This window comes from Antrostomus carolinensis, unplaced genomic scaffold (genome assembly GCF_000700745.2).
Source record: "Antrostomus carolinensis isolate BGI_N321 unplaced genomic scaffold, ASM70074v2 scaffold42381, whole genome shotgun sequence".
Classification (NCBI taxonomy): Eukaryota; Metazoa; Chordata; class Aves; order Caprimulgiformes; family Caprimulgidae; genus Antrostomus; species Antrostomus carolinensis.
In genome coordinates, this window is record NW_010297078.1 from 19,561 (window position 1) to 45,646 (window position 26,086).

At 40.3% G+C, this 26,086-nt stretch overlaps 1 protein-coding gene across 1 annotated transcript; it reads right to left on the bottom strand.

Annotated features, from left to right (window-relative positions):
- Positions 1–1,066: 1,066 nt before the first annotated feature.
- On the bottom strand, positions 1,067–17,329 carry RALBP1 (ralA binding protein 1). Its single transcript, XM_010178471.2, has 9 exons — positions 17,035–17,329; positions 9,005–9,448; positions 6,419–6,768; positions 4,853–5,014; positions 4,251–4,382; positions 3,621–3,728; positions 2,731–2,852; positions 2,182–2,305; positions 1,067–1,917 (listed from the first exon to the last, which is right to left on the bottom strand). The coding sequence occupies exons 1-9, from the start codon at positions 17,276–17,278 to the stop codon at positions 1,654–1,656; spliced, it is 1,950 nt and encodes a 649-aa protein (XP_010176773.1). The 5' UTR covers positions 17,279–17,329; the 3' UTR covers positions 1,067–1,653.
- Between the last annotated feature and the right edge of the window lie 8,757 nt (positions 17,330–26,086).

A 26,086-nucleotide genomic window follows, 5' to 3' on the forward strand; every position in this document is an offset into this window, starting at 1 on the left:
CAAGAAAAATAACTACTGTTTGCATTAGAAAAAGGTATTATATATTATGAAGTAGATAAACTAGAAACTACTTTCAAATGGCTGTTGAATTTATTTGCTTGATAAATACAATCCTAACAAAATAAAAGTTAACCAGTATTAAGAGATTTGTCTGAAGAACATTAGAAAAATCCATGACAATTCAATAGGAATTAGTGTGAATTAAACAACAGAAAAAAAAAGGTTTAAATATTGCCAGCAAATATAAAATGTATGTAATGAAGGCAAGGGAGAATGCTTTAGTTTACATTTGTAATCTGATCACATTTTCTGTGTTTATAAACTTTTTTCCCCAAATTTTAAAAAAATACTATGCTGTTTTCTATAACATATCAAAGCATTATTTGTACAAAAATCAAATCATGGCCAATGATTCACAACAGTGCAATAGATAAGGAATACAACCACATCCAACAGGTGCCGAAAATAAATATCCAGATTAAAAAATAAGATAGCCTCTACGCACTCTGTGGAGTTTGCTGTCTATCTGTGAATTGATGGATGACTCTCATGACTGTATCTGAAACATTAAATGGCCCTCAGATGCCAGCATGGCTGGAGGCTTTCAGGGGACAGAAGCAGTAAAACAGCCAACCCAAAAGCAAGTCCCAGGTGGTGGGGGTTGGTTTTGCTGCCTTTTTTTTAAATACCCAAGAAGAGGCTGTTGCTGAACCCCCAGAGCCTCCCCCTGGCATCGTTCTTCAGGCTTACTTGGAAAGCACGAGTGACCTGCATTTCTGCAGAGGGGAAATGCCATAGTGCTTGGTCGGGCAGATCTATCTGAGGTGATATAACCCTTCCCCATCACTGCTGAAAGCGTCCATCAGTGGCTTTCTCCAAGGGACTGAAACATTTCAAATGGATGAAGAAAAAGCTCCTGGGCTAGATGGCAGTAGTGTGAACGCAGCCTGTCTCTCTACAGGTGTGGTGACGGTGGGTTATCAATGAGCAGATGGGCTACCTCCATCGCTACGACATGAACAGCTCTTGATGAACGTTCCCATCATACAGGGACATAAATAACATCTCTCAAGTTTTTACATTTATTCAGTACATCTCAGAACAAAAATGAAGCTTAAGGGCATGTTAGGTAAACACGATACCCCGCAGTCTCCCAACTTTTCAGCCAACCCAGAATAAATTTAAAGCTCCCTTGTATATAATCTGCATCAGAAAGGTATCAAAGGCACAAGCAAGAAGTGACTAGGTTAATAAGCAGAATAATGGTGAATGAGGATGAATAGATTGACAAGGCAAATAATTAGTAAGTGTGGGTGGGTTTTTATTTACTGAAAATGAGATCTTCCAATTCTGCTCCAATGAATGTAAATAATGATTTTGGTTTAAAATAAAACTGTTACTGAATTATTTTAATCACCTGAAGGAAACCAGTCTTGAAATAATCTGATACTAACTGGAAAACTCTTCTGGCTTCTCCAAACTCACCTGAGTCTGATGAGTAGAAGCCACAAGTATTGGAGACAAAAGTCTCCAGGGCTTAGAAGAAAATTTTCTTTACAGAATGTACACAGCCAGCAATAATTTGTGCAGTTTGACTCAAATTACAGTAATTTGCACAGTTCAGTTGATTTTATGCATATCCAAGGAGCCGGATTAAATTGGAGTTTCTTTCCTGTCTTTACTTGGCGATGGCTTGACTTGCTGCTCCTTGCTTGCTTTTGGCTGCTCTTTGGCTGCTTTTGTCTCCAGGACACTGTCTCTTTGCTGCTGAGAAACACCCCCGCGTTTTTCTGGCTCCTCTTCTTCCTGCACCTGCTGCTCTGATTTAGCTCGCTGCAGCAGTCGGAGCTGTACTCGCAGTTCTATGATGGCCTCTCGCTCCTCGTGAATCGCTTGGTTCAGGTGATTGTTCTTTATCTTTTAAGTAAGGAAAACAAATGTCAGGGGTCCTTCTGCCAAAGAACTGCTGTCACGAGGGGCGCCATTTCGCATTGCACTGGGAAGCTTTGCTGCTAACGCAGACAGCAACGTGTGATTTAAAAACAGCACGTGGGTTATATACGCGCAGGCCAAACTGATGCACAACCACCACTCTGCACACGTGCAAACGTCTCTGCACAGACTAAATCAAGTAACCGCTAAGGAGAAGAGTACCCATTAATACTTAGACTCAAACCTTACCTCCAGTTCCTCATTCTGCCTCTGCAAGTCTTCCAGGATGACCTGCAGTTCCTCCTCATCTTCACTCTCACTTTCACTCTCGGAAGAATATTCCTCGGTTTCACTTCGGCCGTGCTGCTGGCGACTGAAAGAGCAACGACAAACTGACTGAAACACTTCCAGCGTGCCACAACTGTGGCAGTGTAAAAGAGTTAGTTAACCTACATCCACTGAGTAATCTCAAACAGTTTTAAAAACAAAATCAGCATTTCCTTTCAAAGCTTAATTTAATAAACCAGTGATTTCCTAGGGGGATTTTTTTTAATGCAGAGGGTCTCACTTCCTTTAGATGATAATTTCATAGTTACACCAACAGAAAATAAACTGAAATGTCCAAAGTTGCTGAGATTTCAATAAAGAGAGGTGGCTTTCAACTGTCATGCTCATAGGGTGAGCTTTTAAGTGTAGTTTACAGTATTATTTCAGAAGAACATATACCTACTTTTAATCAAAGAGTGCTCGCCCGGAGCAGGGGGGGGAGGGCTCTGACATAAGCAGTCTCCCTTTTACCTTTGTATTTCAGCTATTTCTGCTCGAAGGCGATCTATTTCTTCCTTCTCCGAGGCAATCTGTCTCCGCAGAAACTGCTCCATGGCCACCAGTTCTTCTTGTTCTGTTAATATCTCATTCTCCTGCAATGATCAGTTAGTTCTCTTAAAGCCTTGACTTAATTTTCTACAGGAACATACAGTAAGTAAGAGATGATGCTGTTCTCTGAAATACTTTCAGTAGCAGTGCTTAGCATGTCTGCTTTGAACTCTGATTCATCAAGACCTCAAAGCAAATGTAAGTTCAAAACCAACGATGTCTGTTCTGAATCCTCAAGACGATTGCTGTTCTGAACAGTTGTGGAGATGACGCACCAAATTCTGTCGTGTTTGGCTGCCTATTCCCTCAAATCACAGGGGAAAGTTCTGGCTAACCAGTAAAATAACTACAAAACCTGAATTATAAAACACATCTTTGAAGATTAATCTAAGGAGGAAAGGACAGTGGAGAGAAGATTAAAGCTACTGAGGGAAGCAAAGGAAGGCAAAAAAAGCCAAAATAGTTGCCTTACTTCCTTTGATCAGCAGAAAAAGTTAGCGGTATTAAAACTGGTTCGATTTGGAAGTGCCTTCTAAGTACATTAACAACAAAGGCTACTCTTTGTTGTTGTTGTTGCACAGTGTCTCCTTTCCGCTGTTAAGAGTCTACTCAGCTTTGGGTTCACTCCTGCAGTCAGCGTTCCTTCCCTACTTCACGTACCATTAAAACAAAGCCTTGTATTTTAATGGACAGAGAGATCTCTTTAAGCCTTCAGTCTCCCACTGTATTAGAAGCAACCAAAAAGTGTTTAATATTTCTGAAAGCTATGGAACAAGGAAACAGCAGCAAACGGGTGAGGGCCTGCCACCTACCTGTGCAAGCAGAATATTTATAACTTCTTCGTTCTCATTCATTTCTTCTTTGGAGACATCCTCCTTTGAGAGGCTAGCAATTTCTTGTGCAATCTTTGTTTCACACTCCTACCAGAGAAAGAGAACCATTTTTAAAAGGACAGCTTCCACAGTCACTGTATTTACTGTAAAAATGATTTTTTTTTAACACATTATTTTCCAAATTCAGAACTGCCATCTCAGTTGTCTTGGAAGTTTTCAGCAAGGTCTCTCCCTTCTCTGGCACAGATGACAATTTAAAAAAACTGCTTCTGAAGTTTGTTAACCTTGAGTCTTCCAGTAATTCCTCTTGGTACTCCTGGACACACTTTTAAGTATATAATGAATACATGCTCTGTCAAACACTGAGGTTTTAATCATACTTTTTTTTTTTGGTAAAGAGCTATGAAGGAGTATGGAGATCTTGCTGCCCCCAGGGATAGTCAGCTAACCTGAAAATGCAATTGCTCCTCAGCCGGGTAAAGTGAAGATGAAAAAAATCTGCAGTAAAAAGACTGAAATGTGGTTTGATCTGACTGGGTGCCTCTGCCTTGTCACAAGTCAGGGATCCATGAGTTAGATGTCTGGCCAATAAACAGAAAAGTTACCCACCTGTCTCTTAGCTTCTCTTAGTTTCCTCTTAAGAGCTGTTAAAATTCTTTGCACCTCCCAGAGTCTCTCTTCTTTGGATAAGTCTTTTATCCCTGCCTGCAAGTCTCTGTGTAAACAGTTCAGTAGGAACTCCTAGAAATATTGGCAAAGAAATGAGTGTCTTTAATATATCACAGCAGGGCAGCCTGAAAAGAAAAATCTTTTTGGCTTTGTGGCAACAAGCTTGGAGTTCTGGTTTGCAAAGCTTGACAGGTCAACCAACAACAAGTGTTAACATACATTCAGCACGTGGTCTAGAACTAGCTGAAGAGCAACATTAAAGAAACCACACTCTAACATCTCCTAACTCTCCTCCTACGATAAAAATATTGAACTACAGAGCAATGCAATCCACAAAAGACACAGCTATAATCGTCACAAGACTGTAACAACTTTCCACACATGAAAGGGGCAAGAATATCACCAGTCTCTTTCCAGTAGTCTCCACTGACAGGACAGTTGTGGTAGAATTAAAGAGTACGTTATAAGCTTGTGGGAATTATTACTGAATGTGTAAAAACCAGGGCAAAGATAAACAGAAAAACACTGAAGTAACTGCCAACCTGCCGCCTGATTTCTTCTTTGATGCTTTCTTGTGTTTCTGGAAGTGCTGGCATCGTTGCCATATTTGACCAGCGAAGAGGTTTTGTCACCTGCTTCAGCGTCACATTCCCAAAGAACTCTTGAACATGTGTAAAAAATACATACAGGACACGGTTGCTGATCTGCAAAGAAAGGACAGACAAAATATTGGTTAAGCTGATTTATTCACATCATCTTTGTCTGTGAAGCATACAATCTTTCTCCAGAAACAGAACAGCTTTCAGTATGCCTTCCTGTGAGTCACAGTCATGTTAGTTTGTCCTAAGAGATTAAAATCTGAATTAAAAACAACCCAGTGCTGGCCTCAAGGCATCACTTCACTGTCTCTCCTTACCTGTGTATGCGAGGCATTTTCATGCTACGCTCACAGTTTTCACGTATTGACCTATCACAATTATTTCCATCACTGGTAGATACAGAAATGCATTAAATCTCTTCTTACTCACGTAAAGGTAGGTAGTGGCAGCAATAGGTAAGAGGCAACACCAACCACACTGCACTGTGGCTGGTTACTGGCTGTCTTCTGTCTCCTCCCAAAACCTCTGAAATATTTTCTACAACTTCTCTCTCAGATGATTTAATATAGTAGAAAAATTAGTCTGAAAGGAGCTGCTACTGTATTACTTGTTTTAACATGAGACAGAAGCAAGTGTTTATTTTGATACTCTATCTTCCATTAAAATTCAAAAATTTATCCTGAAAGAAAAATTAGAGTTCTGTCCCTACCTGCATTTTACTTAACAACAAAGCATGACTGGGCCTGTATTGTTCTACACTGTTACTTCTCTTGTTAGCTAGAAGGTGTCTGGCACAGCAAAGTAACTGAGAATAATACTGAGCCCTTTTGCTACTGGGCCTGCATCTAGTCCCTTAATAATAAACCCAAGCTTTTCTACAGTGTGGGTTTTCCTCTAGAAGACCCATACCCAGTAAAACCATGTTTCCATTATCAACAAGACTAATTCTGAGCTGTAAATTTAAATTAAGTATTTCCAAGATGTTTATTAAGGAATTAATAAATCCAGAAACCACTAAATCTTACTGGAAAACTAAGTCCTTTTTTCTCCCCAGCAATTTGACCGCAGACACCAAAGCCATTATACCCAAGTCATTCTGCACCAGGAACGTCTATTTGCATGACAGGGTTGTTTGGCTCGATATTAAAATTAAGCAATGATATAGTCTTCACCGAGTTATCACTGAATCACAAACCCACAGACACTGTGTATCTGCATGAATTATTGGACAAATTCAACATTAAATTACCTCTGTTCACAGCAGAATTAAAACCCTGACAGCAGGCTTTGTAATGCTCTCATAACAACTCGGATATCAGACCCATAGTGTGCAAGATCACATTCAGAAAGTCTTGTTCCCCCTTTCCCCCTTACAGGCTCTCAAGAGAAGCTGTACTTCAGCTTAGCTGTATCAGACAATACCCGATTCCTGCCTGCAAGGCAATTCCTACAAAGAAATCTTCCTTGGGCTGAGGTTCTGCTCTACCACTTGCTGTGTGGTGCACGTACCTGGACAGTAGGGCTGAGCACTATGGAAATATTCTGGATGTTCATTTTTGTTTCCAGTTCCTTTGCAATAACATGGTCCATGTGCACAATCAGCCAAGAAATTAGGAGATGGTTACACTCTGGCAACTCTTTCAGCAGCCTCTGGCACTCCTGAACTTTCTCAGCTTCCGTGCTCTTTCCACAAGCATCTTCAAAGCGGGGCATTAGCTCTTTGGTAAGCAAATTTTCAGGAAGTTCTCGCAGGTACTGTTTCAGCAAACTGGCTACTGTATTGGGCTCGTATTCTTCCAGGTTGGGTGATTCTTCTCGATCATAGGCTGCTTTTAGCTCATCAACTTTTGATTTTATTCCTTAAAATATTTAGATCAAGAATTAAGAGAAATCTTCAACTGCAAGTGTATAATAGTTATATTTAAACTTTTTTTTTTTTTTGAGATGCATTTATTTCACATCTCCTTACAATTTAAGCTAATTGAGGGATACCTTTTAAAGATTATTCACACACAACAAAGTTAAAAATAATCACTCAAAATTATGTGATCACTGCTTCTAAAAGCACTTACTACTACTATGAAGCAAAACCACAGTACTGCTGAAGTTCTGAATCAGAACTGGTGCCAGCATTCTCCTGCATCAAGGAACGTGAAATAGGGTGAGGAAGGGTAGGAGAATGTAAGAGCAATTGTGTATTTGCATTCAGCGTCTTTCAGGCTGTTCAATTATACAGCCCTCAGCCAAGTAGCAAATGCGTTATCAACTCAAATACTGTGCAACAAGTTCTACCTATAACAGCTTTCCTCTGTCAAAACAAAACCCACACTTTTTAGGTTCCACATTTCCAGCTGGCCCTCTTCAGCAGAGGAATCTTATGCAGGAGTCTTGATTTGAGGCACTGCATGAATAAAAGTGTGTTCATGTAATTATTCAACCCAGCCAGGATTTTCTGTAAGGTGTTTTTATAACTCAGTGACATTCCAATCTTCCCAAACTCGGGGAAATTTCATTCCTAAAGCTCAAACACCCACTTGAGTTACACCAACTTAATGCGCTGCCATGGCTCGGCTCATACACGCTCAGCGACACTGGCTGCGCTCGGCCCATGGTACCTGCCAGGGAAAACACGCTCAGTTTCAGGTCCAAGGAATTTAGCCCAGACAATGTCCGGTACGTCGTTAAGCTCTCAGTTTAAACAATCTTACACACACAAGAGGGTGCTGTTGCACTGGGGAACACCTAGAGAGTCCAAACGTCAAAACTGCTTTACAGAAAACACCTTCGTGAAATTCCCAACACATCGTGTCTTGAAAACACACACACCCCGAATGTTCCCACAGGGAAGATGGAGAAACTGCTTCAGCTGCTGCGGTATTTCTGCATGCCTACCGAATACCACGCAGATCAGCAGCATGAAGACAGCATAATGAAGCCTTTAAAATCGTTTGATTACTGTTTTACAGTGCTAGGCAACTTGTTTCAAAGGCTTTTCCTCAAATTCCTTTTCTCACTTTCTCTCGCTCCTTCAAACGTGCCCACAGAAGTACTTACACAAGTTACGTGGCAGATGCAGTTCACAAATAAAGGGACTGTTTTGCTTAACGCGACTAAAACTGATGTTTCATCTATGTGAGCTGGTACTACGCAACTGCCATGGTTAATGGGCCTGCTGTTGCTAAGCTTAACTAGTGAAACTTGTATTTTCTGCTTACTACTGCATTTGCTCAAAGAAAATATGTTTTTAGGGGAAAAAATCATACAATGGAAGTAACTGGAAAAAGCAATTTAGTGGGATGCTTAAGTAATCAAATGGTTATATCTCATCTTTGATTCTGGAATCAACCAGTATTGTATTTCTAACGCAGAAGTGAAAAAATACAAGCTGGCCATACTAACACATTTTATTCATCATTACCATCCTATCACAAAAGGCCAAACAAGTGTATTTTTACTGCCACTAAGCAGTACCACCATATTAGCAACTTAGTTCATAGAACCAGAGAATGGTTTGGGTTGGAAGGGACCTTAAAGATCATCTAGTTCCAATCCCCCTGCCATCAGCAGGGACACCTTCCACTAGACCAGGTTGCTCAAAGCCCCATCCAACCTGGCCATGAACACTTCCAGGGAGGGGGCATCCACAGCTTCCCTGGGCAACCTGTTCCACAGTCTGACCACCCTCACAGTAAAGAATTTCTTCCTAATATCTAATCTAAACCTCCCCTCTTCCAGTTTAAAGCCATTTCCCCTTGTTCTGTCACTACCTGCCCTTATAAAAAGTCCCTCCCCAGCTTTCCTGTAGCCCCTTCAGGTACTGGAAGGCTCCTATAAGATCTCCCCGGAGCCTTCTCTTCTCCAGGCTGAACTGCCCCAACTCTCTCAGCCTGTCCTCATAGGAGAGGTCCTCCAGCCGATGACAGTTCTGATACTTCAGACCTATGGGTTTGCTTAACTTTAGCTAACTGATTATCTTTTGGATAATTAAAGTTAATGCAGCTATAAACAGAGTCTCTAGGTGTCAAAAATGGTAAAATACTAAGAAAATTGCAAGTAAAGACCTTAGGAACCTGCATGTCAGTGTGTCCAGAGTACCTGAAACTCTGTAGATGCCTTCACATTTCATGCCATACTTCTCTACGTAATCTATACATTCACGGAAAACTGCTGGCAGGCGGATGCCATCATACATCATGGTCCTGTCTACTGCATCAGACAAAGGAATGCCAAACACGGGTCTATGACTGGGAACATCCACTTGAGGTATCTCTGTCTCCTGAATTGGCTTTTTCTTTTTCTTCTTCTCTTTCCACTGTTTTACAACATCTGCTGCAGTTAAGTCTTTTGACTTCTTCTCTTTATGTTTCTCTTCCTTGTGTTTTTCATCTTTGGGTTTCTCTTTTATTTTAAAATCCTTTTCCTTTTTTTTGGAAAAGCTGGGTTTCTTGAAGACATGTATTCCCTTGGACCGCTTCAACTTGGAAGGACTTTCAGCTTCATCACCAGAACTGTCCTCTTGAAATGCAGCATAACCTTCCGCTAGTAGGCAAAGGAGGAGAAGGCAAAAGGACAGCTGTAAGTCTGTTTAGTTTCTAGATAGCATACGATAACGGGGAGAGAACAAGAAGTAATATGTAAGGAGGAGAGAGAAGAAGCCACATGATTTATAAAACAGCACCTGCCTGACTCTTCAGGTTTTCTTTACTTGTTGCACAATTAAGTGGACAAGGATTAAATCAAAGTTGCATAATCACATCAAAGATAAACCACACAGCTCCTGAACGATCTAAACAATTAAGACTTTATATACTTACTCATAATGGCAATGTCCATCTTATGGGCTAGTTTCCCATCTAATAGTCAAGGAAATGCAAAATAAAAACAACTGCCTGGCAACAGTTCCTGTAATCAACAGTATAAGAGTTGCTGTTAAGGATCATCTACTACATACACAGAAGTCTAACAAACTTCTATTAAGAACAAACTAAACTTCAGCCACTTAACTCCCCAATCCCTTTCCAGAATGAATTTTAAGATAAGTATGAAGTTAATAAAGTTTCAGCCTCAAATCAAATACCAAGAAAGTAAAAAAAAAAAAAAAGCCTGAGCACACTTACTTTTCCACTAGACAAACAGAACAGTTCCAGTAACACCAGCACAATACCTGTCAGGGAAGTTACATATTTGCCTTAGACAGCACACGTGAGACTGTCAAACGAGTCCCTGAGTGGAGTGCACTGTTTCAGCAGCAGAACACCAAGTGCCGTCTAAAACATGCACCAGTTCTTTTACCAAGGACGCCTCTGCAGCTAGCCCTGCCCATCCTTCAGGCAAGAACAAGGAAATGCTTTTTAAAGGTGGATTACAAAAAAGAACAAAAACCCACACCAACAAAAAACAACCCACAACCAAACCCAATGCAAATTCCGAGTCAATTAATTGTGATGTTACAAACACAGTGCCTCATATAAGAAAAGTAAGCCTGAAACCTGGTCAACAAAGACATTGCACATGCCATTTGCCCCAGCCAGGCTCCCCAGGGTAGTGGGCAGCAAGTTCTTGCTTCAGTGTGAAGCCCCCATTATACAGATCCCTCAAGCCTCTTCCACTACCTACAGGCAGTGCCTCTGCCCGAATGAGGAAGCACAACAACAGCCAAGCGCTCTTCCTGCGTGAATAGTTCCCAGTGGTGGAAAATGACCCTCTTAGATTATAAAAGAGAGCACAGAGTCATAGAATGGTTTGGGTTGGAAGGGACCTTTAAAGGTCATCTAGTCCAACATCCCTGCAGCGAGCAGGGACATCTTCTACTAGATCAGGTTGCTCAGAGCCCCGTCCAACCTGCCCTTGAATGTTTCCAGGGATGGGGCTTCTACCACCTCTCTGGGAAACCTCTGCCAGCATTCCACCACCCTCACTGTAAAAGAATTTCTTCCTCATATCTAGTCTGAATCTGCCCTTTTAGTTTAAAATCATTATCCCTTGTCCAGTTGCTACAGGCCCTGCTAAAAAGTCTGTCCCCATCTTTCTTACAGGCCCCCTTTAAGTATTGAAAGGCCACGGTAAGATCTCCCTGGAGCCTTTTCTTCTCCAGGCTGAACAACCCCAACTCTGTCAGCCTTTCTTCATAGGAGAGGTGTTCCAGCCCTCTGATCATTTTTGATCACGCTCCAGCAGGTCCAGGTCTTCAGCAGCATGGATGAGATTATAGGCTGGCATTTTTACAGGTGAAAGATCTCATGCAAAAGAACCAGGGGACATTCAGTCTTTTATTCTTTCAATTCTAAACTATACTAATCTGAGAGTTTCTCAGCGTTATTTCAGCACATCCAAGGAGCTGTCTGTATTTTGTAGCCTCCTTGGCTGCTTTGTCAAATGTAGCTTTTAATAGTCAAATAAATATAAGAAATGTATTAAAGCATGGAACTGTCATAAAAGAATTACAATTGTTTGACCAGCTCACCCCTCCCATCCTGCAGGCTTCCCTAGGACTACCAAACAGGCACTTCCATCGAAGGTGGAGCAAGACTGTAGCACTGTTCCTGTCCAAGTGAATTTTAATAGAAAAATGCAAATGTTAACCAGAGGACAACCTGCAACCAGGTCTCATCCTCCCAGTTTACTAGCTATACCATCATTTGTTATTTTTGCAAATTAAAACCAGAAACAGGTAAGAAAACCTGCAGTGCATAAACACAGGATTCAAATCTCACTCTGATATGCACAGAAATGCCGATACACCAGCGATGGGACAAGGAGGAGCACACATCACCATTGTGTTTTGTGAGAATGAGATGGCACCGAGCTTCAAGATGGGGTTCACAGATGTAATTTCCAAACAGAAAGCCAAATCTTCACCAGAGTCCAGAACAATCAACGTGCCCTCAATCTTTCCTGCTGGGTGGCTGTAGCAGCTCCCAGTCAAACAGCACAGGTTTCCCCCACACACACGAGGGATAGTGTCAGCGTGTCCTCTGGCTCTGCACAGGGGACCAAGCTTGGAGGTTGCCTTCACCACCAAACAGAGCACCTGCCTTACGTGTGTCAACACTCCATGTTGCCACACAAACCTCAGTGCACTTCTAGATCTGTGGCAATGTAACAACAGCAAGAGCACAATACTGAAACTGCTGTGTCTTGACTTCAGGAGCGAGTCAAATACAAATCTAGCCCATTTTAATTTGTCTCAGTAACATAACTCAATTAAGTTTAGAAACATCTATTCATTACAGATTGACAGAGAATCTCCCACCATACCAAGAGGGAGATTGTATGTCTCTCTAAGTAGCCCCATTTTCTTTTCATACTTCTGGTAATAAAATTACTGTATTCCTTTCACCAGTGAAATAATATATTGAAAAACAAATAAACTACATTTATACAGGAAAAAAATATCAAAAGCACCTGGCAAATTGTGTAGTTTTAAATGTGGAAAGAAGTATTACCTACTGTTACCCACTAGGTATTACTATCAGTAAACTGGTATTTCTGTTCACTGTTTCCTCAAGACCTCTCGTAGTAACAGTCGCATTTTCTCATCACTCTAATGTCTGCCAATGACAACTTCTTGCACCTCTAGGAGACCAGTACCAATTTAATAAATACTCCAATTCTGTTGGCGTAACACCTGCACTACCTGCCAGTTCCCTGCTCAGGCTTGGTTACACCTTCCACAAGCATGCATTATTGAATGCCTTTGTTGCAGTTCTTCTAAATGTGATGTTGCAAATACAGTTCTTACCTTACTGAAAATTATGAAAACCCCTTTTAAAAATTAAAAGAAAATAAAAATCCAGCGTTACTCTGGAAAGATTTAACTTACAGGCTGAAAAGCTTTGTCATGGAGTGAGACCACTTGGGAATACTTCTCATTTTCTGCACTTTCACAATGAAGCTATAAATTCACGCTACAGCATTTTCTGTTAACAGAGGGCTGCGTTATGTAGAACTGCAACTTATCAAACCCACCTACCACAAGAAACATTTTGTGCATCAGGTCTCTGAAGAGTTTTTAAGTCATTTAGACCTCTACATCTGATTTTTGCCCCTGTGATTAGTTCACTGAAAGAAAACATGGGTCACTTTTACATATGGAAGAATTAGTAAGTCAAATATGACTATATGAACTGATGTGCAATGTTAGCATTAGCCACCTAATTTCAATTTGTCAGAAGATTTGCCATCAGCTTGTATACAATTTCTAAATAAAACAGTAAGGCAGACATGGATGCACAATGAACTTGGGTTCCTTACAGTTTCCAGCAGACCTGCCCCTATAGACACGCAGCACGCACTGTGACTGTGGAATCCATCTCCACTAGCACACTGCACAGAAATGAAGGATCATAAGCACAGGGACAACTTATCATGTGATTGCTCTACCAGGAACTACTGGGGATACTATTGGAGCTTTGGCCTGGTTGTCACACATCCATATTGATGATACATCTCTAAGCAGAAATTAATCTGGAGAAAAATCCCTTCAAGATGAGAGAACAGGCTGCTATCTTCCACCTGGCAGCACCCTAGCCAAAAGTTGCAGGTTGCCAGAACTCCACACAAGGCAAGCAACTCGGGGGAAGAGGATAAAGGTTAATATCCAATTGGGGACCAAAGATTGTGTGGAGCAGGTCCCCAAGTTAACAGTAGCCTATTTCAGCTCTCATCTACATCCCAAAAGAACATACGGGAACTGTTCCCACTACCCAACATATTAGGGATTCAGTCTTCAAAAAGATTTCCTGAAAAATTAAGAAGAGTTCATACCAATCATACTGCTGTCCTTTCACAAGACAGTTTAGTTTACAATTCAACCAATTCTCCATTTTCCCCAAGAATTATATAAAGATAATGAAAATTATTATAAACAAAAAAACCCTAGTTATGTACTGAATGCATTTCACCCAATGGTATCAAACTCAGAAGGAAAATGAATAAGCAGAGTAAGATCTACTACATACAGATTCTCTAGCTACAGAAATTCTAATGGGCAGAATAGCTTTTCTTCTTCAGTATTGCTTTTGACCATTTTATTTTGCAAGAAACTGTATTTTATTACTTTATCAACACATGATTATTGACAGGTGGTTAAACATTCAAAAATCAATTATGCTGGTCACTGTCTCATGTAAACCATTACTGCTTAAAAAAGATATGGTTTTGCTCTCCTGCTGCTACAGTACAAGTCCTCGGATGGGACAAGGGACGTTTTGAGACAGGGAACAGATGTGAGTTAAAACCATCTCAGTAAAAAGAAAATTAATTTTAATCCCTAACAAGTCTCCTAATCTTAACTCTACAGCTAAACAACACTCTGTCACAGAGGAGTGGAGAATAAAAATTGGTGGCTGAAATATTCTTCCAGCAGTTGACATTTCACAGAAAAATCAATATTCCATTTAACTTTCTATAATCTCCCAACATTTTTAGCACTTTTCCCCCAGGATAATTGTTGTGTATTACTAGGTTATGGCCACTAACATGAAAAATAACCACACAGGAAAAAAGATCCCTTGCTAGCTCACAGAAATGCTTTTTGATATAGGTGATAATACTGAAATACATTATATACATAATACATTACTCTTGCAAAAAGGATTTACCTGAAAAACTGAGTAACCTTGGGATATTTACGCTTCACATATCCTCTCCACGTACTCTCCTGCTCTTCAAGCATTTCTGAAGTTTACATTTAGAGTATTATCAAAATAACCCCAAATCTTTGTAGGATTAAAGTTAAACACAGTTTCAGGAGTTTGGATGACCTTGTCATTAATTCACTAATATTGTAAGATCAACAAATACTCACTCTGTCATAATTTAATGTAAACACTTGTCTTTTTCTCATTGAAATGTTTGATTATATTTGTTTATACCCCAAATTACATGTCCATAGCAGGTTGTGTATTGCCCAAAATCAAAGAAGGCAGCCAGAAAAGTAAAAAGAAACAATCTGAACACATGCAACAGAATTCAGAAGGTGGTAGAAACTGAAGAATCAAAAGTATGGAAGGAATAACAAAAGGCAAAGCTGTAAGGGGAGCTCTTAAATAGATCAACCATGTTAAGCAACTATAACTGTAAAGAAGCCTTGTCACTTACATAAGTAAAATGTCTGTTTAGGGTGTATTTATGATAATGACCATTTTTGGACTGCATGAGATGTACTGAAAGCTTTGTATGTAACTTACTTTTCTGTCTGGCAGGCAATTATATGACATACTTACATTAGGGTTAAGAAATGCTGAATGCTTTTTACATTACAGCTGCAAGACATAATTTGATTCTTCATATGTTTTGCATTTTTGTGTTTCTGAGGATTTTTCATACTTTTAAAGCTGCTTTTAAGGACCAAAATTTGCTTTACATCAGCTATAAAATGTGCTGTAATCTCTTGTGGAAGAAAGCATTACAGTACTAATGTGCACATGTATTTGCTGAAGAAGCATTTTTCCTCTTCAGCCTTCAGTTAGACTATCACCATGAAATACGCCGAATAACACCACAAAGAAACCCACACCATGTATAATGCTGACCCCTAGCAATTCCAAATTTAAAGGTGTCTAATGCAGAATTGTCACAGAAAGCTGATTTGCAAAGAGTAAAAAACCAGCTCCTAACAGCCTGAATTTAGAACTAGCCAATCAATAACGAATTTTCATCACCAATCCAATAATCTGTATTAGGATAATGTTGTTTACATTGGAGGAAAACCCTAAGGAATAACTTTTCTTAAAACCTGTAGGAATTTAAACTGTTGGTTTTAACTTGAGGATAATATATTTTTGAGTTACAGTATTCTTTAGGCACACAATCTTCAGTTAAAATAACAACAGACCTTCTAAACTGTGGTAGAAAGAATTCCTGTACTCGGGGAAACTGGCTTGATTAAAAGCAGTGCAGTGGCAGCAAATTCTTAACAAGTAATTATTTAAATAAGTGCATGCGTATTACAAATAGACACCATATTAATTCTAACAGAATATTGGGGCTGCCTCATTGTTTTTGATTTTCCAAATGTCACATATAAGAAGTAGCAAGGTACACTGGCATCCAGAACTTCCAGCCATCAGAGGTTTGCCAAAACAAATGTCAGTTAAGAAAGTACCGGCATTTGGGCTGTGATATTTAGGTTGGACTGGGACAGTAAGGACCTTTCTGGTACCGAAAGTGCTCAGTATCAGCTTAGTATTTTCAAGTGCTTGGTTCTTTCAGAATATGTAGAAAAACTATTCAATAAAAACTATTTCATATTTCCAAAATTTTTTGCACAAATGTAAAGGCAGGAAGTAAGATATCTCTTCTGCTGTTTTGGAGGAGGGGTATGCTTTTTAAATGAAAACTTCTGATCTGGACACTGATACACTGACAAAGAATGGATTCTACAGTCAAAAGCTTTACTTCTAACCTTTACTCTGTCAGCTCTAGTAAATTCAGATCTTGACAATGGCTTATACATTTTTGACCTGTGCAATAATACTTTGGCACTGCTGGAGGAAACTACATGATCAGACTAAACTGAGAAGCTAGAGAAAAAAAGGATAGAGATTTTATTGCTCCTCAAATAACGGTGCAGTATGCACGTGAAAACTTGAGATGGTAATAACAGCAAACCCTGAGTACGGGAGACATAAGGGAAAAAGGTTAAAGTTGTTGAAACCGATTCTTCCAAATTTATAACTATGAATTTCAGGTCAAACTTAAACTTTTATTTAAGCTAGCAACTCAGCTACAACTTCAAAAAGCATCTGTTTGGAAATACACTTGGAACCCTCCACTTAGAACGTGAACAGATAAAGAGATTAGAAGAATCCCATGCCAGGCAATTACCAATGCATCGTTAAAGGTTTTACATAAACACGTTTATTAGTAATTCTGGGCATGTGTTTGGCACCTGTATCTGTGCAAGAAAAACCAAACCCATTTCTTGGTTATGGTGTGGGGTTTGTTGTAACAGGAACAGGTATTGCACAAAGCCTGTTTGCACCAGTTAATTTCCTTAGTGCCTTTCCTTTCCTTAGTGCCTAAACAAGTTTTAAAAAACCACTGGGAATACTAGGCAATTTTGAGAGAGAAAGAAAGAAAGAGGAATTATAAGCATGAAATAAGAGAATTTGCCTACTCACTTCTTTTTTCTTTCTTCTTAAATTTTCCTTTCTTCTTCCCATGCTCCTTTTCATCATCAGATACTATATCTGGAGGCTCATGCAAGCTGTCATGAGGTGGTGAAGGCTCACCGGTGCGGTACAATCCAGGGAATTTTGTAGGACTGATTTCTTCAGAGCTGGGAGTACGAGCAAGACCCCCACTGTGTTCCACCCGACGATGTTCACTGGGGCTGCTAGTGGGAGGCAGGAAGCACTCAGTCATTCTGATTCCCTGATATCAAAGTGAAATCTTCTGCTACCTGTCCATCACACCTGCAGCAGGGGAAAACAAAAGGAAACCCCACACATTTTTAAGCAATGGGTTTCAGAACACATTGTTTATAGCTCTATCCTGAAAACACAAACAGCAACACCTTCTACAACGAATGTTCCAACTTATGTCAAGACACAGTAATATAAGATCGGGTCCTAAGCTCAGTGTTTGCAGACTCCTAAGTCACATTAACATAATAAGAGACCTGCTATTTTAGCCATTACTACTTCATAATATATAAAACATTATATATAAAGTATCAGAATATTTTAACATTTGAAATAATTCTTACAAAATTCATAGGCAGCTTGCATACTGATTGGTAATATTTACTATAAAATAGCTAGCTAACTTTAAATTTTTTATATAAATGTCTGGAAGCTCAGAGTGTTTGTGAGCATTGCACTTAAGGCAAAGATCATTTCCATATTTCCCAAGCATATTGTATAGATGCAAATAAGAACTTGCCAAGCCTGTTGCAATAAGGCAGGGGGGGGAAAAGAGTTAAAGCAAATCCATCTTCTAATTATGCCAATGCAAATTAAAGAAGGTAGAAAAAGAATGATTATGTTTTTCTGGTATACAACAACAACAACAACAACACATTTGCAGAGGCTTTATCAGGTCATCTGCACCCAGACGTTGGTACATTGTTTGCTTGAGAGCTATGGCCAAATAAAAGCCAATATGAAAATTGCTAAAGAAAGCCAATACATAAATTCTCAGCACTGGAACTCGTAAGCAAAAAACCCTTCCTAGCACCAATAAATTTCAGAAATTCCACAGAACAGAAATGCTGTATGGGACATCATACCTCGAGTCCACTTTGCTGAATTTGGCCCTTTGTGACTAAATGGCCACCCTCAGATATGAGCCCTTCTTTCAACGGATGAAAGGAAAACAGAAATAGAGCAAAGCCTAGAAAAAGAAAAATGATTTCCCACAGCCCCTGGTATACTCGTATGACAGGTCAAGTCACAGTTACATGCTAACTTTCACAGAATGGTTTGGGTTGGAAGGGACCTTAAAGATCATCTAGTTCCAACCCCCCTGCCATGAGCAGGGACACCTTCCACTAGACCAGGTTGCTCAAAGCCTCATCCAGCCTGGCCTTGAACACTTCCAGGGAGGGGGCATCCACAACTTCTCTGGGCAACCTGTTCCAGTGTGTGACCACCCTCACAGTGAAAAACTTCTTCCTAATATCTAATCTAAACCTACCCTCTTCCAGTTTAAAGCCATTTCCCATTGTTCTGTCATTAACTTTAATCCAACTTAAATCTGTCCTGCTGTGTTACTGCTGAAAGGAAACTGATCTATTGGAAGACAAACAGAAGAAAAAAAGGTTTTTTTTTTTCAGGGTATGTCAGTTCCACAGCCTGGCTATCTATGCAGCCACACAAGCGTCAGGGCGAGCACAAGGAAGGCTGAGAGTTGGGGGAAGGTGCCCTGCGCTGCAGACCTAAAGTGATCAAGGTAGCTGTGTAGCCATGGCCTTAAAAAATCAGAATTAAAACATGTTGTTTTCTTTTTTTGTCATGCTGCTTGTGTTTTGTTTTATTTTTAATTGATATTAAATACTCCACTGCTATGCTAATTTGATATTGTGTTTAAACAAGTAAATGGTGTGCTCAAACAAGACATTTTAGGAGAAACTCCCATGTATCTGAAGCTTCAGACTTACAGATATCAAAAAAGATTAGAACTTTCAATTATATATGCATTTTCGGTATCACCAATAACACAAACTAGCAATACTACTGCATCTCATCTGAGTAGCAGAATGATCTGTAAAATTCCTGCACAGCACCTGTTTGCATTTCATCCACCGACCCTTCCCCCCTGCCCCAAAAACCAGAACACAAACCACCCCACTGAAAGCTGCTGGACAGTATTTCAACAGCATGGAATGAAATCAGAAATACTACATGTAACTTTTTTAAGCTAACAGAATGGATCACACCTACGAATCAGTCCATGTCTGGAGTGGGCAAGATGGGGAAGTGCCCCCAGGGAAAGGACAAGGCCATTGCAAAGGCACATAAACACCACTCTGGGAAAGGACAACGCGCGTGCTCTCCCTCTGGACCCTGGCAGAGCTCTGGGGATGAAGCCAGGCTTAGCCCATACATTCCACAACACTCTTCAGCAGCGTCACTCAGCTCCTGGGGCCATACTTACAGATTGGCAGAACACAGGAAAACATAATATGGAATTGTGTTTTGCCAGGTTAATAATTACAAATGTGTCCAGCTAAGTGGGATTTGGGGAGGGCTGTTGGTTTGTTTCTTACACTCTCATCCTTCAGTTCTGTGTATGCAGAACAGAGTGAAAATTTAATGTATGTATGAAATGAAGTATCTCACTACAGGAGATCACTCACAGAGTGCTTATGGAAATTAACAGTTACTCAGATGAGAATTTGAATAGGCCACAGTACGACAGAATTATGACAAGAAACAAAATATTCATGAAGTCTTTTAACACTGTTCATTCTTTATTCTGGCTAAAGCAGAGACAGTGCCTAAATATAAAGATAATGGCGCACATTTGTAAATGCAACAAATTAAGACTGCACTTATGTTTCATATTTTTTATTTTACAGCTTTAAGAAAGCATCACTTTTCTTTATGCATAATTACCTAGGCCTTTAAATAAGGGATAAATTCCATGATGCTCAAATTATATCAAGACTTATCAGCAGGTTCAGAGCTTTTAGGCCCACTGCAAAAACCCCTCCCACATTTACCAATGGATGTTAACGGATTCTTGCCATACAAACGTGCACCTTTTCTTCAGCTTTTGCAAATTTTTGCTGACAGCAATAAATGGTGAGACTGAAAAAATCATGGATCCTCTCAGCATTTTGAGAAGGAACATTTCTAACAGACTCATTCTTCTGCCAACTTCTCCCTCTCAGACGTGACCCTTTCTTCCCAATCTGTCCTGCCTCTCCTCTGCAGCAGCCTCCTCAATTCCAATTGCTTCTCTTCACTTCCACAATTCTCATCTGTCAGGAGATTTAACAGCTCACTACTGCCACATGGGGAAGGTGATACTACTCTCTCCATTAACACACACCCCCAGTTCCAGTGCTTGGTTCTCCCAAGACCCCTTTGTGAGATTATTCAATTTGCCAGCTGCTCCAACAGGCCGCTGCTGCTGAGCTGGCTTGTGGCAAAGCTCAAAAAGCACCAAAGATGGAAAGCAGAGGGGTGGCAGAGCCGCGATGACAGGAGTGAAACCTCCTCCTTCTTTGGACAGCTCTGTTTTCTGATACTGCACACACGGCTTCATCTCAATTTCACTTCACTCTTAGTATTTTCCCCATAACTCTGAGATTTTATTTCTTTACCACCCAGTGCCAGTACTCCCACGGTTCCTATCTTGATTGAGTTCTCTTTTTCACCCTCAGGATATCACACATAACATGTTCTTCATCCGCTTTGGTCTCTGTGACCCAAGCTCAGTCTCCCACCTTCCCTTCCCCTTGCTCTTCATTCAGCTGGTTCCTGTTCTCCTGGTGCACACCACTTCCTTGCAGATACAGTTATCCCCTCTTCTTCCTGTGTTTCTTCTGATTAGTTATGAGTTCCCATTTCTTCATGGATGTTCTGTGCTGCAGTCTTTTCTTTCCTCATGATTAGCGACCTCATCTCATCTTGTCCCCATTTCTCCTGCTGGCTCTTGGTCTCTCCCTGGAATCACAAGAAGTCATATTGCTCCTTACCTCCCTACCAACAGCAGGCTCCTCAATTCCCACCAGTTCTCGTTCACTTGACATTGGATTCTTCTTCCACAGGAGCCACAAATGCTGTTAGGTGACAGCATCAGAGAGCTTCTTGAAGTTCAGGTGCCTACTAAGACCTAGTTATGCTTTTTAGTATTCCCAAAATGGTGCTTCTTGAACCATCTTCCTGCTCAACATGGAGTCGAACCTTCAGAATAACTGACTGTCAAAAATAAACAGCCTTCACTGAACATGGGTGGTATCGTCACCTTTCCTCTGTCCTCCAAGGAGAGACCACATTAAAAGATTTTAAACATGGAAAGCAGAGGTACGTCCTTAACAGAAAAACTCGTAGCCGTCTCATCACCACCATGTTTCAAGACCATACACCAAGCACGGGAATGTGTGTTGGGGAGAGGAAGGAAGATGCTTCCATGGGCAAACTGTGTTTTTCCTAGCCTCATTTTTGAAAATAACTGAACTCTCTCCCAAAAAAAAAAATCAGCCTGAGCTATATATCTAGTAAGTAAAAACTAATATTAAACAGATGAGGTTTGGAAAAACCACAGAAAAGTGAAGACAGAGAGACATGGCAGCCAACTTTAATAGATCTCATTTATTACAGTGTGTCATCTAAGGCAGCATGAACACATTAAAGAGAGGCACAGTCTGAAAGACCAAACTCACAGCTCTTTCATTCACCACAGAAGGCTCCATTATTTCTGTTTTGCACTGAGTCTGTATTGTGACTTTGTGCCTTGTAACTAATTGCAACAGCAGAAGCAAATTAGAACAGGTGACTGCATGCACAGATGTTATTTTGAAAAGCTGTTGGGAGGAATGAAGGACATGGGAAATTTTTCTGCAACAAGTATTATGCAAGACAGTATCTGAAGCACGGTGGGTGTCCCCAGGTCAGCCCATTTTGCCACAGACAGACACACACTGAAAATCTGGGTGTTATATTGAAAATAGTCCAAAGAAATCAGTAATCAAAGGATGGAGGCAGAGTGGGAACACTCGCTCAGCTACCAGAACCTGCTCCATCTTAACCACCCCAAAGCAAGACCCAGGACACAGCAGTGCCACATCATCATAGGCCTCCAGTCCAAAAGATCTGGACATACGTGTAGAAACTGATGTTACTTGAAGAAATTAAGCACGCCACTTTTGGACAAAAATTATTCTAGTAACAAGCATAGCTCCATTTTGGAAAGTAATGAACCATACAGGAAAGAATGAAAACTATCACTTGTGGTTTAAACGTGTCAAAGGACTTCAGAATCTATGAGTGGTACTCATACAAGTGCTGAGATGGCTGAAAAAGATGACTTGGAGATGAGAAGACAGAAGTAAGTTATTTACCAAGACTACACAATGTCTGAGACCCGTCTAAGCTCTCTACCTTGCCCAGATTATTGCAAAGTGTGGGAGGCCAGTAAAACCATGGTCCTTCCAAAAGTAGAGGATATTGTTAAATACACCTCAAATTAATCATCTTGTAACTACTGACGGTTGTCAGCTACAGCAACAACTTAGGCAAAGAATAAAGCTTTTACTAGCTTAAAGCTAATAAACCATTAATGTTTTACTCAAGTTGTTCTGAGGTTTTACTACTGCAATAAAACACAAGTTTGAGCTGTGTTTTGAAATAAAAAGATACATTTTTAAAAACATATTGAAAAGCTGAACACAAAACACTGCTTTCACTCAAACACTTCTTTGACCAAAATGTTGCCATGCAGTCAAATAGCAAAATTACATCAGAGGCCACCTATTTTATTTAACAAGCAGTACCCAGGTACATAAACAGCGCCCTTTCTTTTCTTTAATAAGGCAACATGACCACGAAAGGAGAAAGAAAAGGGAAATGCTTCACATAGACAGGTAAAGCAAGTTTTAACATTTCAAAAGGCACAAGTAATCACATACACACAGCATTAAGCAACTCCCTTGTGAGTCATGCACTCTTCATAACTGTCAAGAATTAAAGCCTCAAGAAGGGCCTTCACAAGATTTTTTGGATAAAGAGAATAAAATACAAATTGCTTAGCAGCATTCAGCTCCTAAACCTAAGATTACTTTACAGGATACGTGATGCTATGAGAATGACAGAAAATTTACTTTAAAGGAGAACGTGTAACCACACAACTCAAATCACATAGGAGCAAGCCACACGTTTTTAAAAAAAATGCCAGCATCAGATCATCTCTAAAAGTAACATAAACAGGTTTGTGTGTTCTCTCATTTACCTGGAGGTGGATCAAGTCTGCTGCAATTACAGTACCATCCAAAGTATTTCAGGTTCTGCTCTGAGAGCCCATACCAGCTCAGAAGTAGTGATATACAAACACACAACACTACTTAGCTCTCAGCAATCAGAGAGCTATAGACCACATTAATATTTCAGTGGACTGTTGCAGGAACCAGCTCACATTCAGAATATGTAGCAGTATCCAGGTTATTCCCTATTATTAAGAGTATTCCAGCTCTTCATTAATCCATTCAGTAGAAAGCCAACCTTGAAATAAGTAACTAAATAATATCCTAGACACATTTGAGAAATATCAGAAACAAGGGTGCTGATCACATTATGATAAAGTCTCATAATCACGTGATGATAAAATCTCTAGATATACTTTCCAGTTCGGTTCACTCCAGGGAAAACAGTATCACAGCCTCTAGTCTACAAATTCTGTAGAGTTCCACAGGATGCAATTCACAGGCTGTTTCCAACAGACATCTTGAGGAAAACAAAACCTGGATCCTCTGGGGAGAGTTAAGCGTTTTGCTCCAGAGGGAGAACACCTGAAAAAAGACCGACCATAACTGCATAGGAAAAGTCCCTGTCCCATGACTCTCGCCTCCTGCACTGGCTATGCTGTCACACTGCCTGTTTTGCTCTAACATTCTACTTCCCTGGTGAGGCATGCTGTGACAGTTCACATCCAACTGTGTTCCACAGCAAGGTAAAGCAGGCAGTCTAGGAGAAAAGCCTAGGCACAAATCTTTACTGGGTCAATGACCAAGGCTGTATACAAAGGTTATATGAACTATGTTGCATGTGGCTCCCATGCTCATTCCCATCCTCCAGGGGTATCTCAGCCAGCCCTGCCGCACGTCTTTCCCTACTTAAAATCAACTGCCATGGAAGCAGCTTCAAAGCAGTGCATTATATTATGAACACAACCACATACATTAAGAGGCATTCTTGGAAATAAATGGCTAGCTAACAACTGGAAAGACTGCTATTTAATTGCTTTACATTGCATGTTTCTGAAGCAACAAGCAGAAGGTCTGGACTCTGCTCAGTGAGGCAGATGGACACTGTAACCAGGCCAGACTTTTCCAGGAGTATCTTGACTGATGAGCTGCCTGCATCACAAGTGCTACTGCCCATCCAGAGAATAACTTCTGGGGAAAAGTGCTGGTCCACTGTTTGGGACTCCCTAGTCTTAGCCACTCTGAATCCTGCTCCTGGTTCCCCTCGTCTTGTCATCACAAAGTAACCCAATATGAGTTCCTCCCCCCATCATACTTGAGCCCATTCTGTAGCCTAGTCCCACTGCTTCCCAGGCTCAGTCCCTCTCCATTGGTTTCTTCACTCCTCTCTCCTGTAGACCAAACCCTCCACTGTCAGGACTGTACCTGTTCTCTCTCACAACCTCCTCCTCAGCCCGCAGGTGCTGAGCACCTACACTTGTGCAACTTCAGTTTCACCATTCCTCTTCTCCACACCCAGTGCCTCATCTAATCTCTCCTTTTGGCTGCTCGCTGTTTCCCAGGTTTTCCCTTGCCACCTTCCATTTCTCTTACCTTCAATTCTAATTAAGGCTTCTGAAAATTACAGTCCACACATAAGCAAGGAACGATGGGAGGTCATCTCCAGTCAAATTTAGGTTTCCCCTCTAAAATACAAATAGCATTAAAAAGGTGTGCCTGACTGCCAACATTCTTTTAATTACAGTAAAGAGATTTTCTTTCCTGCTAGTTTAATTCTCAGAAATAGTTTGAGAGAATTTGGTTGTGGTGTTTTGTTTAGATTTTTAAATATCAGCCTAAGAAACCCAACCAAGCAATTTTACGTGCAAATAAAAATGTGGTAATTTTTGATAAGGGTTGAACTATTGGAAGCTGAATTAAATAAACCCTGCTGTTCTGTAAATGTATCAAACCCTCCTACACTTTGGAAAAACACAACATTGTACAACATATATAATCCCCATTATTGCTTACATTGGCCTTAGAATGATTACTGCTGTGACAACCCTGTCCCTTTTCTCCCGTCCACCTCTACAAATTCCCACTTGCACCAGCACTAAGGTTTGTAAAACAGAACAGAAAGTTTTACTTTAAGCACTTAACAGAGAGAGGGAAATGCAATAAAAGGTGTGTAGTTTGCTTTTTAAACAATCACTACAAACATAGTATCAACCTTAGGTTTTGTTTGCCCTCAGAAGTACATTTTTACACAGTTTTACACAATTCATGTTTTCTGACAAGTCTTTTGAAGAGCTGTCTAATCCCAAAGGTCTGTGGCGAGTTGTAAAGCAACCAATTTTATAGCAAATTAATACTAATTTTTATACTTTTATCAGTTCCTGGGGTAGGTTTGTTTAATGACAAATACCCTTTATCAGAAATTTCAACTATGTTATTGTTCAGTCACACTTCAGTTCCTGAACTCAGCCAACTTGAGAACAGCTGTCCATTTACCCGGGTTAAAGAAACCACGACAAAACCCTGACTGGTTGAGCTGAATGTACTACAGTGCTGTTAAAAAAAGCAAGTGCTAACCATCAGAGTGAAAAACCCCAAAATGACGCAGAAGGGAAGCCAATGGATTTGACATCAAATATTTTACTGGAGCTTTAAGTGTTTCTGCTATTCTTCCAAGAACATCTACAGACTAACCATGACAGATCACACAACAGAGAACAGAATCTAGTTTTCCAGAGCGAACAGAGCTCTGCACACTCAGTTCCACTGCCCAATTAGAAAAATCTAAGGCTAAATATAGCCTAGTT

What these genes read in the sequence shown, in the direction of transcription:
- RALBP1 (XM_010178471.2), bottom strand. Translation starts at nt 17,278, where the DNA reads ATGACTGAGTGCTTCCTGCCTCCCACTAGCAGCCCCAGTGAACATCGT. An exon ending in TAAGAAGAAAGAAAAAAGAA is followed by an intron (nt 9,449 to 17,034) that starts GTGAGTAGGCAA and finishes TTTGCCTACTAG; the next exon opens with CGGAAGGTTATGCTGCATTT. An exon ending in TAAATATTCTGCTTGCACAG is followed by an intron (nt 2,853 to 3,620) that starts GTAGGTGGCAGG and finishes TGATCATTGCAG; the next exon opens with GAGAATGAGATATTAACAGA.